The sequence below is a fragment of the Homalodisca vitripennis genome, chromosome 8 (genome assembly GCF_021130785.1).
Source record: "Homalodisca vitripennis isolate AUS2020 chromosome 8, UT_GWSS_2.1, whole genome shotgun sequence".
Taxonomy (NCBI): Eukaryota; Metazoa; Arthropoda; class Insecta; order Hemiptera; family Cicadellidae; genus Homalodisca; species Homalodisca vitripennis.
The window spans coordinates 20,105,220-20,118,257 of record NC_060214.1 but is presented as its reverse complement, the minus strand read 5'-3'; the positions used below and the strand labels follow the sequence as shown (position 1 = coordinate 20,118,257).

The following is a 13,038-nucleotide window of genomic DNA, read 5'->3' as shown; positions in this document are numbered from 1 at the left end:
GCTGAAAAAAATTACACAGTTTACGAAACTAATATCCTAATAGATTAAATATTTATTCTTCTGAACATTAATATTCTCCTCTCTTTGTAATCAAATTAATATTCACCCATGATTCAAATTCTATAAAATATTTTTTATTACACATACCAAGTGGAACAATTGTTCTAATATTCCTGAACTGACTGGTAATTAATTTTTTATAGCCTTATGACAGAAAATCTCTAAGATTTGTTAACATCTATATTATTATATAGAAATCTAATACTGTATGTCTGTGTGTTCGTGTGTGTTATTCAATCACACAAAAACTAATGAACAGACTGTACTTAAATTTTGCATGAACATTCTTAGAGTCCTTGATTAACATATAAGGCTATTCTTGTTTTGAAAATCTCTCTGGGCTAGGCCCCACTGGTCCCTAAAGTTGTGAAAAATCCCATCTTCGTTTCATATATTACTCCCATGGCCATGGATACCCTAGGTGGTATTTGGCCTCGCCAACCAGCTGCCTCCATCTCTCCCTGTCTTCACAATCCCCCTGACCCGCTCTAAATTTCCGCAAGTCCTTCTCCACCTGGTCCTTCCAGCGATTTTTGGGTCTACCTCGATTGTGTTTCCAAACCTCTTTAATCAATTTATCATCCTCCCTCCTCATCACATGGCCTGCCCACCGAAGTCTCCTGCTCTTTGCTTCTCCTACAACGTCTGGAGATTGAAACATCTCTCTGATTTCTTAGTTGTGCCTGATTCTCCATCCATCTCCATCTCTAATAGGTCCGAAAATGTTCCTCAAAATTTTATTCTTGAATGTAACCAATCTCTTTTCTGCCTGTTTATCTATAATCCATGTCTCTGCTCCATAGAGAAGTACTGGTCTTATAACAGTCTTATATATTCGTCTCATATATTACAGATAATATTATTAATTCAAAGAGCCTGATAAATATAATCAACTGTTCTGTATAATCATTGTCTTAAGACAACATAACCATATGTTTAATTAATTTAACCACTATTTTCAATAACCTAGATCCGTACAAGACTCCTACATCAAGAAACAAAAATAGTACATTGAGGCGGCATGATCATATGCACATCAGTGTCAGTATAGGCTCTAGAAACTTCTTTTTTGTGTCATCAGTGACTTTCCTCCTCGAGTAGGGGTTGGTTCATGAGAAGGGCTGGAAAGATTTCATTTCCGTTTGTCTGTCCAAACAAAATCTAGAGATGAACTGACCTATAGACTTCAAATTATTTACAAAGCTCCCTCAGTTATTATTTATACCCGACCTTGGGTTCAATGATGGTGCACACCACTCCATAAGATTTGGCAGAGCATTAGCAAACACTTTTACTTTGGTCTAACAAGTAACAATGATGGCAACGAGAAAATCACTGAATAAGTAAACTTGTATACAAACTAAGAACAATAATATGTTATAGTATGATATATAGCCTAACTCTTTTGATATGTAGTAGAAGCTTAGATGAACTGATAAGGAAGGAGGAGCATGCTTTGAGAAAGGCTCTGGAATGGTTCGAAGCCAACTTATTCTTGTTAATGATAAAAAAAACTGAAAGAATGATATTTTCTTTAAATTACACAATTTATAAAGATGTTAAACCTGTCAAGTTATTAGGAAAACATCTGGATAGTAGACTGGGTTGGGACTTTCAAACAATGTAAGAAATTGTCAAGAGTTGTCTATCTATAACTTAAATTAAGAAAATGTACTACCTTAAACGTGCTAGTTTCAACTTGTGCTTTTTCTATTCACATTTAAGATATGGAATAACATTGCGGGGCAATAGTAGTGGTGTACAAAAAGCGTGGCAGAAAAAGGCATTGAGAGCTGTTAAGAATTGTACCTGGAAGAGAAACATGTGTACCAATTTTTAAGGAACTAAAAATAATGATAATTTAAATTCGTACGTTTATTGTTTGGCTACTCCAAACCTTCTAAGCTCATGGAATAACACTGAGCCTTCAGGAAGTTTATGTTAACTTATATCGAAAATTATAGGAATAATAAAATAGGAATCTTAGTTTTATGGATTTAATTATTTATTTTACAATATATTATTAAACGTTATTAAGAATTGTTATGAAGGTTCAACAAACTTTACTATCATAACCTCTTTCTTTAAATTAAATATATATTCCAAAAATCACAAGGAGGGAAATTAACCCTTTGAGTGCCAATGTCCGATTTTACCGGGAGTATATGTACTTTCAAAGGAGTTCTCATCAAGCTTAAGTGTGTTTGCATAGTTTTTGTGTTTATTTTACAAACTTTAAATCATGAAACTCACATATAATCATTTTTGATTGACATGGCTACCGGAAACATTGTAACATTAGTTTCTTAAAAGTTGTATAACTCACTCATTATTGAAGATAATGATATAAATTTTCCAAGATATATTGACGATTGAATCTGCTTTCCAGTGATATGGACAAACAAAAGGATATGAAGTTTTTGGAATAATAATTTAGTTAAAAAATTTAATTTAAATAAATTCTGGATTTTTTAGGTAAGTCCATTTTTGGTATTCCTAAATTTAATTTTATGGTAACTTTGTTATTTTAAGTTAATTAGGCAGTTTTCAGATAAAAATTAAAAATTATGTTGATAACTTATTAAGTTATCAAAACTGTGGATATTTTACTAAAACCTTGCAAAATGCCTTCAGAAGGGCTGGCACTTTTAGGTGCACCCACTAGAAAAATACCTGGCACTTTTCAGTACAACCACTTAATAAATACTTGGCACTGAAGGGATTAAACAGAAATACAGCAAATATGTCCCCCGCTGAGTATTTGCTGACGAACAATGTCCTGACGTGTGCTCCGGTTTCCATGTCCAAATGTTTGGTACATTCAGCTTGATAAACACCACTGCTGATACATGTCTGATGGTGGTAAGTCTCGATCTAGGTAGCGATATGATTAAGTTCATGTGACTAAAACGCAAGGTCTACGATATTCTATCCACAGCTTAGAGTACAAGAGAGTTATCTTTGGAATCAGACAGTAATTCATATTATTATTGAATAAAGAAAGATTGATCAACGTCAATTTAGTTTGTTTACAAATTTTTGTAAAATATTATTTTACTAGCTGTTACCCGCGGCTTCGCACACAATTTTTAGAACCGAAGTCCTTATAAAAAGCAATTATGATGTAATATGATGGGAGTCCTACAAACATTTTAAAACGTAAGTAGGCATACATCAGGTAGATATTATTTAAGTTCATGGTAAATAGTATCAGAGTTTAACTTAATTATTATATCATGTTTGGCACGTGTAGGAGCATTTCTGGTTCTAACTAATTATATACATAACGTCACAGCTGAATCTGCCTTGTCATCCCGATCAAGAAAACACAAATCTTGGATCACACAGGTCTCGGAAACTTACTTTGGTCAAAAAGCGTATATTTCCAGTCCTTGTCATATATTTCAGGTCTAAAATATTTCCAGTACTATAGTAGAGTTTGCCTTGTTCTGATGAAGAAAAAATATATATACTTACATAGGACCGAGATGCCTACTTCAATTAAAAAGTGCCTACTTAAGACCGTTTAAATTCACTTACCTACTATGTCACAGGTTAGCTTGCCATATTGCCTTGATTAAAATACTATATACGTTCGATTATATAGTTCTCGGAAATCTATTTTGGTCAAAATCGTGTTGGCATAGTTGATTTTGCTAGGACTGAAAAGCCTATTACGACCTAGGGGGAAGTCCTACCTACTTCTAATGTGCTTCCGGTATAAGGGGGAAATCCTTATTAAGGTTATACAACATTCCAAAATAATCGTTATTAAAGTATTAAGTTACACTTGTTTTTTGGACTGTAGCCAGGGAAAGAATGAATCGTTGAGGTATGTTAGTAATCATTTCTCTGTTTTTCCGTAAGCCATTGTTAAAATGTAATATCATAATGTCAAGGAAGCCCACCAGTTTAAAGTAACTTATGTGAAAACATTCATAACTTCATTCAGGTTAGTTTTATAACAGTATTTAATGCATTAGATGATTTTAATTTGTCACTGGCGCAATCTGGAGTAAAATTTATACATTAATGTTTTATTTACTATCTGCATTACACTACCTATCAAGCACTGTTTACTTATTATTGATAAAATTCTAATGTTAACAGATATTTCAGAAAGTTTGTCGAACTATAATAGCTGTCAATAGCTGTCAAAATACGTTTCGTTCTTATCATAACATTCGAATGTAAACAAACTAATTTTTCAATTTGAATTCGACTTCATTTGGTGAAATGAATGTGTTATGGGTGGTAAAAAGCACTCTAAATGTTAATTCAGACCAAAAGCTATACCTGTTCCAAATTTCAGCACAATCCGTATAGCAGTTTCAGCGTGATTCGAGGACAAACCTCCAAACATCCAAACTTTCGAATTTATAATAATAGTGGGATTATTTACATAAATGTTATGCCAAATTAATATTCAGCAAAACATTGGCCATTTCTTTATCTGCCCAACACCAGTCTGGGAACGATGTTCCCATGCGTTACCGCTCCACTACACTTTTGTAGAACTATGTACAGTATATAATTAATTACAATCATTATTTATGGTTTTGAAATGAAACTAGACTTAAAACATAAATAATAATGAATTCAGGCCAAATTGTGAAATAACGGTTCAACAACAATATCACAACTTTGTTTCAATACAAATAGAAAGTGTTAGAGATGTTGCAATAAAAGTAGTTAATGTTAGAAAAGTTAAGTGCCAGAAGGTGTTTATGTACATTACAGACTATTATTGTTATACAAACCAGCAGCAAGAGCCAGTTAGGAGTTCAAGGTCGTTTACTGGGGACAGCTGTTTACAACCTCTTCAATACTGCAGCTCTTATACAAACACACTACTGATACACTAACCATAATTTATAACATTTCTGATAAGTGAATAAAGCTACTTTTTTATATCTATCTACCATTTGATGTTCTATAACGTCAAGCTTGATTTAATGATTTATACTTTTTGAGGAATTTTAGAGAAAAAAGCTTTGTATTTAAACCCTCATGAGAAACAATAGGATATACACAATAAGGAATGAATAAAGTGATTTATAGAAAATATCAGGGTTATTACCAATATTATATTTACATACAAAATTTGAGGAATTTTAGAGAAAAGTGCTTTGTATTTAAACCCTCATGAGAAACAATAGGATATACACAATAAGGAATGAATAAAGTGATTTATAGAAAATATCAGGGTTATTACCAATATTATATTTACATACAAAATTTGAGGAATTTTAGAGAAAAGTGCTTTGTATTTAAACCCTCATGAGAAACAATAGGATATACACAATAAGGAATGAATAAAGTGATTTATAGAAAATATCAGGGTTATTACCAATATTATATTTACATACAAAATTTGAGGAATTTTAAAGAAAAGTGCTTTGTATTTATACCCTCATGAGAAACAATAGGATATACACAATAAGGAATGAATAAAGTGATTTATAGAAAATATCAGGGTTATTACCAATATTATATTTACATACAAAATTTTGCCAAAATCAGTCTGCTTTTCACAGTTTGTGTATACATATATAAACACACAATGACATATGGATAGGCATTTTCAGAAACCTATTTTTTTATTTAAGATGATCCCAAAACTTTGTTGAAAACTAAAATTAGGTACTTTGACCATCACTTTATATTACACTCAACATGGAGGAAAAAATAAAATAATAATGCCAAAATCCAGCAAAAACTAGTTTTTATGTACTAGGCATTATATTTCACAAGTTTTACCATACCACAGAATACTGAATCCTTCAGGTTCAAATGTTGTTTGCTATTTGTATAGAAACCAAACCAAAACAAACAACATAATTTTAAGTAAATGTAGTTTGTAATTGTAACATATTGTGTATTATAAACAGTGAAAGCTTTCGCTATTGCCTTTTTTTAAACTGCTTTCTACTTTCTTAATAAAAAATACATCAATTGTTATATTTATAAAAAATTATATTTTGAAATGAAAAGTTATTAAAGTTTAAAATTTGATAATTTCTGGAAAATATATAAACTACAGAAGTTTAATTGCATTTCACCCATAATTTTAATAAACTTTTTCAACTTTTGACAGACTAAAGATATTTGGAATGGAATCCTGCAGCTTCTTAATTACAGTGTAATATGATATGAGGTTTGATGCTATGTAATTTATAGTAGTCCCCACAAGTTACCTTTTCTTACTTTTTAATAATTTTTATTCCTTATGAAACATTGTTTTAAAAATTGTACTTTCTTTTCTATATCAAATATTAACCCTTTAAGGAGTGCGTGTAAACTATACATAATGAGTAAGATAAAAGTTGAGTAACAATGACATTGCAAAACATATGTGCCAATAAAACTCCACAACACTGTCCATAGAGATTGGTTTAGTTAACACCTATGGGTTTCTTATACTATTCTTTTTGCCTGCTAGAGTGTACATACACATAACATAGAGCAATGGTGGGAAGGGTTGATTCAATATGAATGTAAAGTTCAGCTCCAGTTCACCTTCCACTCAGTGAAAAGTTATAACATTCGTATTGATCAACCCTTCCCACCGTTGCTCTACGTTATGTTTAGAAAACTCGGTTGGTCCACCTTGATTTGGTACCACGTCAAAAACATCATAGTGCATTTGATCACACCACTTCATCTGGATTACAATTATTTGTAGCCCAGGTGTCTCTGATGTATAAACAATGTAAAGAGTTCGTTTGGACCTTCTTCCTCGCCGAATGTTTTGGATCTCTTCAGACGGATGTTGATTCCACGAGTCAAGTCTGTCGCAGCGTTAGACTTCAGACGCTTTACTAACGTTCATAACAACACTTCTGTTGTACATTGATTACTCGTTAAACCTTACATTTACTAACAATTTTTAAAATCCAATTAAACAGGTATGCTTAAGCCACCACTCATCAAAATAATTTAATTACATAACCTAAATATTATAGGTTTAAAATTTTAATAGTATTTTCACAAAACTTTTTGATAGACTGTGGTTTTGGGTTTGGACTAACTGACCCAGATGATGAATTAACCAATAAAACATTTAATTAAAAGCAATAAAACAAATGGTATGACAAAAAACCATTTAATACCAAGTACAGTAAACTAAAAAACACTAAGACTACAGTTTGAGCGAGTGGTTGCGCTGAGTTTCCAGCAACTTCTCCAGTCGACTACACTGCTCCAGAGCTGTGTCTCGCTGTTTGGTCACCACCAGGAGAGCATCTTCCTTCTTGCTGATGGCTTCTTTTACTCTGAAAATCACAAATGGGAATCTATGATGACTAACACAATTAGTCCTTCCGGTTCAGTCAGAAGAAATAGGTAGATTTTGTGACAACTGAAACCATTGATTTTGTAAGATTGGTAATGTTCATATGGTGAAACATGTTTGTCTTGACCTGATCAATAATGTGGTATAACTTTGTCCAGAGTTACGGGACACCCTGTATATGCTATATTACATGGGTTGTGGAAATAACTGCCAAAAAACCTCAAACAAGTTGAAACATGAATGTACAGGAAAAAACCAAAAGTATTCTGGAATGCTCACAACATATACTAAACACTTTCAAGATATTGAGTACATGTGAATCATAAAAGATTTTTCTATCACCAAGAATTGGCGATAAGAATGCTAAAACAATTTCAAATTTGGTACAAATACTGATTTTATAACTATCTCCACTAAGTTCATTGACCAACTTGGTACAGCATTTTGTTATATTTACAATTCCATTATTTATAATCTAGAGAAAAAATTAGAAGTGTTCAGTGAATGTTGAAGCTGAAGTGATCAATTTGAAAAATACAAATTTAAGCCTTGGATTTAATCAATGTGTTATAACGTTTTAATATCAATAAAATATGTATAAAAAATAATGTTTTAGAATAAGCTTAGTTATGTAGTTTTAATCATTGACTATGTACGAGTTTTTTTATTACACTGTGATAACAGAAATCGTATTATACAATAAATGATCTATTATAACATTTTCTTATCATTTTGTTATGAACAAAAATGTTTTGTATCTCAAAAGGTTTTTGAGATATTGAGTACTACAAGTTATGGGACACCCTGTATATGGGATGGTTTTGGGCTCTGAAAGTTCAATAAAGTTTTGCAGAAATTTTTGGTAAATGCTACAAGAGGAAAAATTTATAAAAAGTCTGCAAAGAAATGTTGACACCAACCTTGTATAAACTTGCTGCAGCTGGTTCTCCTTCTCTGTGTGTATTTTGTTCACCTGTTCCTGGAACGATTGTTTGGTTTCATTCAGTTCTCTCTGCAACAAAGCCATCTTCGCCTCGGACTGTTGCATCGCCTCCGTATGTTCTCTCCGGAGTTTATCTATTTTCTGTAAACATTATTGGTACCAGATAGTAATAGATTATCTCCCAAAACTAATACATAGCTAAAAAAACCATAGCACCACAAAAACCCTAAACTGAATAGTTTTACTCTAGTTTTTGCAGATGTCAATGACTAAACTGCATCACATACCAAAGAAATATAAATTATTAAAAGTGCTTTTTATTGATGTCAGTGCATCTAATTATAGCAAATAAAAACAAATGAATATGTCACTCATATTGAAGTTATATCCTGAGACTTTTAGACCATTATTTTCACCTGATACATTGGGATCATCCAGAAAAAGAACAAGTCTCAGTGAGCTATGATAAAACATCTGATTCAACCAACTCAGAAAACTTCTAGATCATCCACAAAAGTAATTTCCTTTACGCATCCTTAACACATTGGAGTCTGGCTCGCTATTTGCTGTTTTTATAGCCTCGTCTGCATAAATTAATGGGTTTTCAGATTTTTTTTTAGAAAACTGTTAAATATCATGTATATGATATTATATTTTCTTGAAAGTTCTATCTTTCCTCTTTAAATTGATATGTAAAACTTTATTCCTATAAAATCTAATTAATTTTTTAAAAAAATTTCAAAACTCACCTTTTTTGAAGAAAAATAAAAACTCCCGCACGTCTTGTGTTACTTGAAAACTAACTTTTGAATAAATAAAACAAGTAATTATAATTTTTTTAAAGGCATTTACTATATACATATTTACAAATAATTTTAATTGCAAAAAAAATTCAAATGCTAAAAAATCACACAAAATCCTTTTTAGTGTGATACTCTTCGAAACAGTCAGGTACGCAGAGTGCCACATTACAGTCCATGCAGTAGATCCTGCTGAAATCCGGATCATCATCGGTGTCATCAACAATATCAGAGTTTGTATCTAACTCTATATCAGCTAATATACTGCCCTCATCCATTGTTTTTTTAAACGCGCGCCTCTCCATGATTGTTGTCGTAGACCACGTCAGTCGCTAAACAAAAGCCTCAAGCGGGTATGACGTAGTAGCGCCTAGCGGAATTTTTCTGAACTAACCAACAAAGCTGGCTATCTAATGCAGCAGACGGCACTCGAATATCACTCGGGCAACTCCGTATATCAATCGGCAAAGCTGTGCTCGAGTCTGGCTCGAGCGTAGACTCGAATGTGTTAACTGCTATATTTGTATAACCTCAGCTACTAATCCAGACAACAGTGGCATAATCAAGATAGCTTTGAACCACGGATCTGTAGAGCACTACACAAAAACCTTCCTTGCGAAAAAATCAAGATGATTCACAAAAGAAACAAGTTCTACCTTACTCTCTAAATAACACTGATTATTGTGTTCAAAGGAGATCAGCTTTGAATTTAGAAGAAAGCTAAAATCTTGCATGATGAAGACGTTTCATACGATTCTATTGCCACCAATCCCATAAAAAAAGGATGATGGATTAGTTTTACGAGTAATTGTAATTACCAGTAACTTGCTGAAGTTTTGCTGAAGTTGCATGTGGTTGTTTACGTTCAACCAACAGACAATACAATCAATGACTGATTGCAAAGCTAGCATTGTTGGTTTCCCAATCCGATGGTTTGGTAAAGAAGTCTTAAAATCATCAGCATAAAGACAGATGTCATGTTAATGATAGAAATTAAGAAAACCAGAGGAACCTTTTTGGAAAATTGAGGCATCACAACATTGAGGTATTCTAATAAAAACTTCAAATACACTCCATCAAATCGTCCTCATCTAAAAGGTAGGATCTCACTTCACAAATTAAGACAGAATAAAATCCATAGTCAGTTTAATTATTGTTCAAATACAATTAAACCAAGAAATAAGTCGCAAATTTAAATCTATTAACTTAAAATAGTAAAAGAAAGGAAGTTGCTCATTTGTCAGCTTACTTGTCGGAGAGGCAACAGCTCGTTCTGGGCCTGACTAAGCTGAGCCGCAAGAGCTGCATTGTTGTCTTCGCTCTTCTGCAGCTCAGCCCTCGTATCCTTCAGCCGAGCACGTAACTCCTTCAGTGTCGAGTCCAGGTCGCTCACTTCGCTGTCGTAACTCTCCTTCAGTCGTCTGCAAATAACCGAGATAAAAAAATCATTCATAAAAAAAGTTTCAGTGCTCACCAACACTTTTGTCTCTAGGCCAAAACGTGATAGGACTGATCTTGAGATAGTTAACTTGAAGGTTTATTTTGTGTATATAAACTTTAAGGCTTTAGTTAACACAAACAACACCTGTTTAGTACCCAAAATTAATTTACCAGTACCTTTACTAAAACAAGCTAGCCATATTGCAACTTAAATATTAAATATATTATATGATAGTTTAAGATTTTTAACTGTTATTTATATTGTTCCTTTTAATTCCTTTCCTATATATTTGGTGTAAATGTTTTTACTAAACTAAAATACCATTGGCTGAGCGTTAGCGAAGCCTATTACTTGAGGGTTTGAACAGTTTTATTTCTATCTGCCAGTCCTCACGATACCTGGAAAATTGAAATAAGCTACAGACTTGCATAAGGCTACATTTCTATGTAGGCAACATTGAGATGGATGATGGTGCACATCACTCCGTGGAATTTGGCTGAGCGTTAGTGAACATTTGTCTTATGGGTAGTTATGATGACTGCAAGAAAATAGCAGAATAAATCGAATTGTAAACAAACTGAGTACAATCATATGATATTTTAACACGTGGCATATTAACACTTGTATCCTGAATACCCCACCATGCAACATCTACTTTTGATGTCTTAATGTGTAAACTTTTATTACTTTAACACTGCTGTGAAACCCAACAAAAATGTGAACGTATCATGTGGCAAGATATTCATCTGTAGACCATAACTTTTTACACAACACTATTTCTACATAGACAAGAAAGACTTCTATGATGTTGCACAATCAACCATGAAATTTGGATGAGTCTCATTAAGGCACTCAATGCAATTATTTTGAGTTAGAGGGTAAAATTTACCGTCAAGATGAGGGGATGGCAATGGGTTCTCCACTGTCTCCTATTTTCGCCAATATCTTTATGGAGGAATTCGAGCGAAAAGCTTTGGCTTCAGCTCAGTTCAAACCGAAGATTTGGTGGAGGTATGTGGATGATACCTTTGTTATTTTTTCTCATGGAGACATTGAATTAAATAATTTTTTGAATCACATTAATAGTATTTCTCCTTCCATCCGCCTCACAATGGAAGTGGAAGTCCAAAACAAGCTTGCCTTTTTGGATGTGTGTGTATTAAGAGATAGGGATGTCCATAAGACAACTGTTTTTCGAAAGATAACACACACAGGAAAATATTTAAATTATCAATCCAACCATCAAAAATCTGTCAAAGAAGGAGTAGCCTACTCGTTGTTTGATAGAGCAAAGAGCTTGTGCTCAGATAAAGATGGACTAAAAGAAGAATTTAAGAAAATTGAATCGGATCTCAGAAGCAATGGATACCCTCAATTAGTAATTAATAAGTGCAAACGAACCAGAAGAATCATTCCTGAGTCAGAAAAACAGAATTGTGATAAATTTGCGTTTATGTCAATCCCTTATGTGCCGGGATTATCGGAGAAAATTAGAAGAGTAGGTAGAAAGTACAACATTAGAACCGCGTTTAAAACACACAACACTCTTAGACAAAGTCTCGTAAAAACTAAACCAAAAAATGGCACACAGGATTCCAAAAACTGTGTTTACAGTATAAAATGTAGCTGCAATAGGGAATACATAGGCGAGACAAAAAGACCACTAAACATAAGGATAAAAGAACATAAAGAAAACACGAGAAAGGGTTTCACAGAAAAGTCAAAAATTGCACACCATTGTTGGTCCGAAGACCATCATATGAATTGGGATGAAGCCCACATAATACATCGGGAACCACATTTCTTCAAAAGGAAATTAATTGAGGCAACATACATTAAATTGGCAGACCAACCAATCAGTCAACCATCAGTCGAGATTAGGCCGCTTTGGTTGCCAATTCTAAAAAATGAACTAAAGAGAAAACCAAAAGTATCAAACGGATCGGATATTTGTAATAAACCAATGCGGAGTCACAATATGGTTTTAAGAAGTTCATCTCGCATGAACCAATAATAACGAAAGGGCCCATTCCTGTTCCCCTTCCCTTGTATTTCCGCCATCTTGTTTTAGCCAGCCGTCACGATTACCATTGGCTAGTCCCTCTGGTCAGTCGTAGATGGTTAGTAGACGAGTGAAGACGTATTGTGACCTGTATTCCGTAGTTTAGTTTTAATGATTAGTGTTTTGTATAGTTTTGTATTAAGTGCATGTCTTTAGTGTTAGTGAAGTTGACAAACAACATGTAGGTTGTGATTCCTGACTTAGGCGTGCCACAACACTTTAGTAAGATTTGTTTATTTTAACCTAGTTTGTAATTATGTATTAGGTTAGTTCTTTACCTGAAGAAGAGATCAGATAGCAGATCTCGAAACGTAGTGTTACTGTTTTCTTGTTTCACTTAACGATGGCAAATGTCCGGAAAAATCCTGTTTCCTTCACAATCCTTCCATCGTCAAAAATAACCTTCAAACAAAGACTTATTTTGGTTGTTACAGATAA

The 13,038-nt window shown here is 33.2% G+C and overlaps 1 protein-coding gene across 4 annotated transcripts in view; it reads right to left on the bottom strand.

The window, feature by feature from the left end:
- Positions 1–7,149: 7,149 nt before the first annotated feature.
- The window catches only part of LOC124367400 (centrosomal protein of 131 kDa), a 41,944-nt gene continuing 36,055 nt past the window's right edge, over positions 7,150–13,038 (bottom strand). For all 4 annotated transcript variants that reach the window (XM_046824187.1, XM_046824188.1, XM_046824186.1 and 1 more), the window contains 3 exons: positions 10,347–10,518; positions 8,275–8,438; positions 7,150–7,334 (listed from right to left, as the gene is read on the bottom strand). In XM_046824187.1, coding sequence (XP_046680143.1) covers positions 7,202–7,334; positions 8,275–8,438; positions 10,347–10,518 — 469 coding nt within the window. In that variant the 3' untranslated portion in view covers positions 7,150–7,201. The remainder of the gene's footprint in view (positions 7,335–8,274; positions 8,439–10,346; positions 10,519–13,038) is intronic.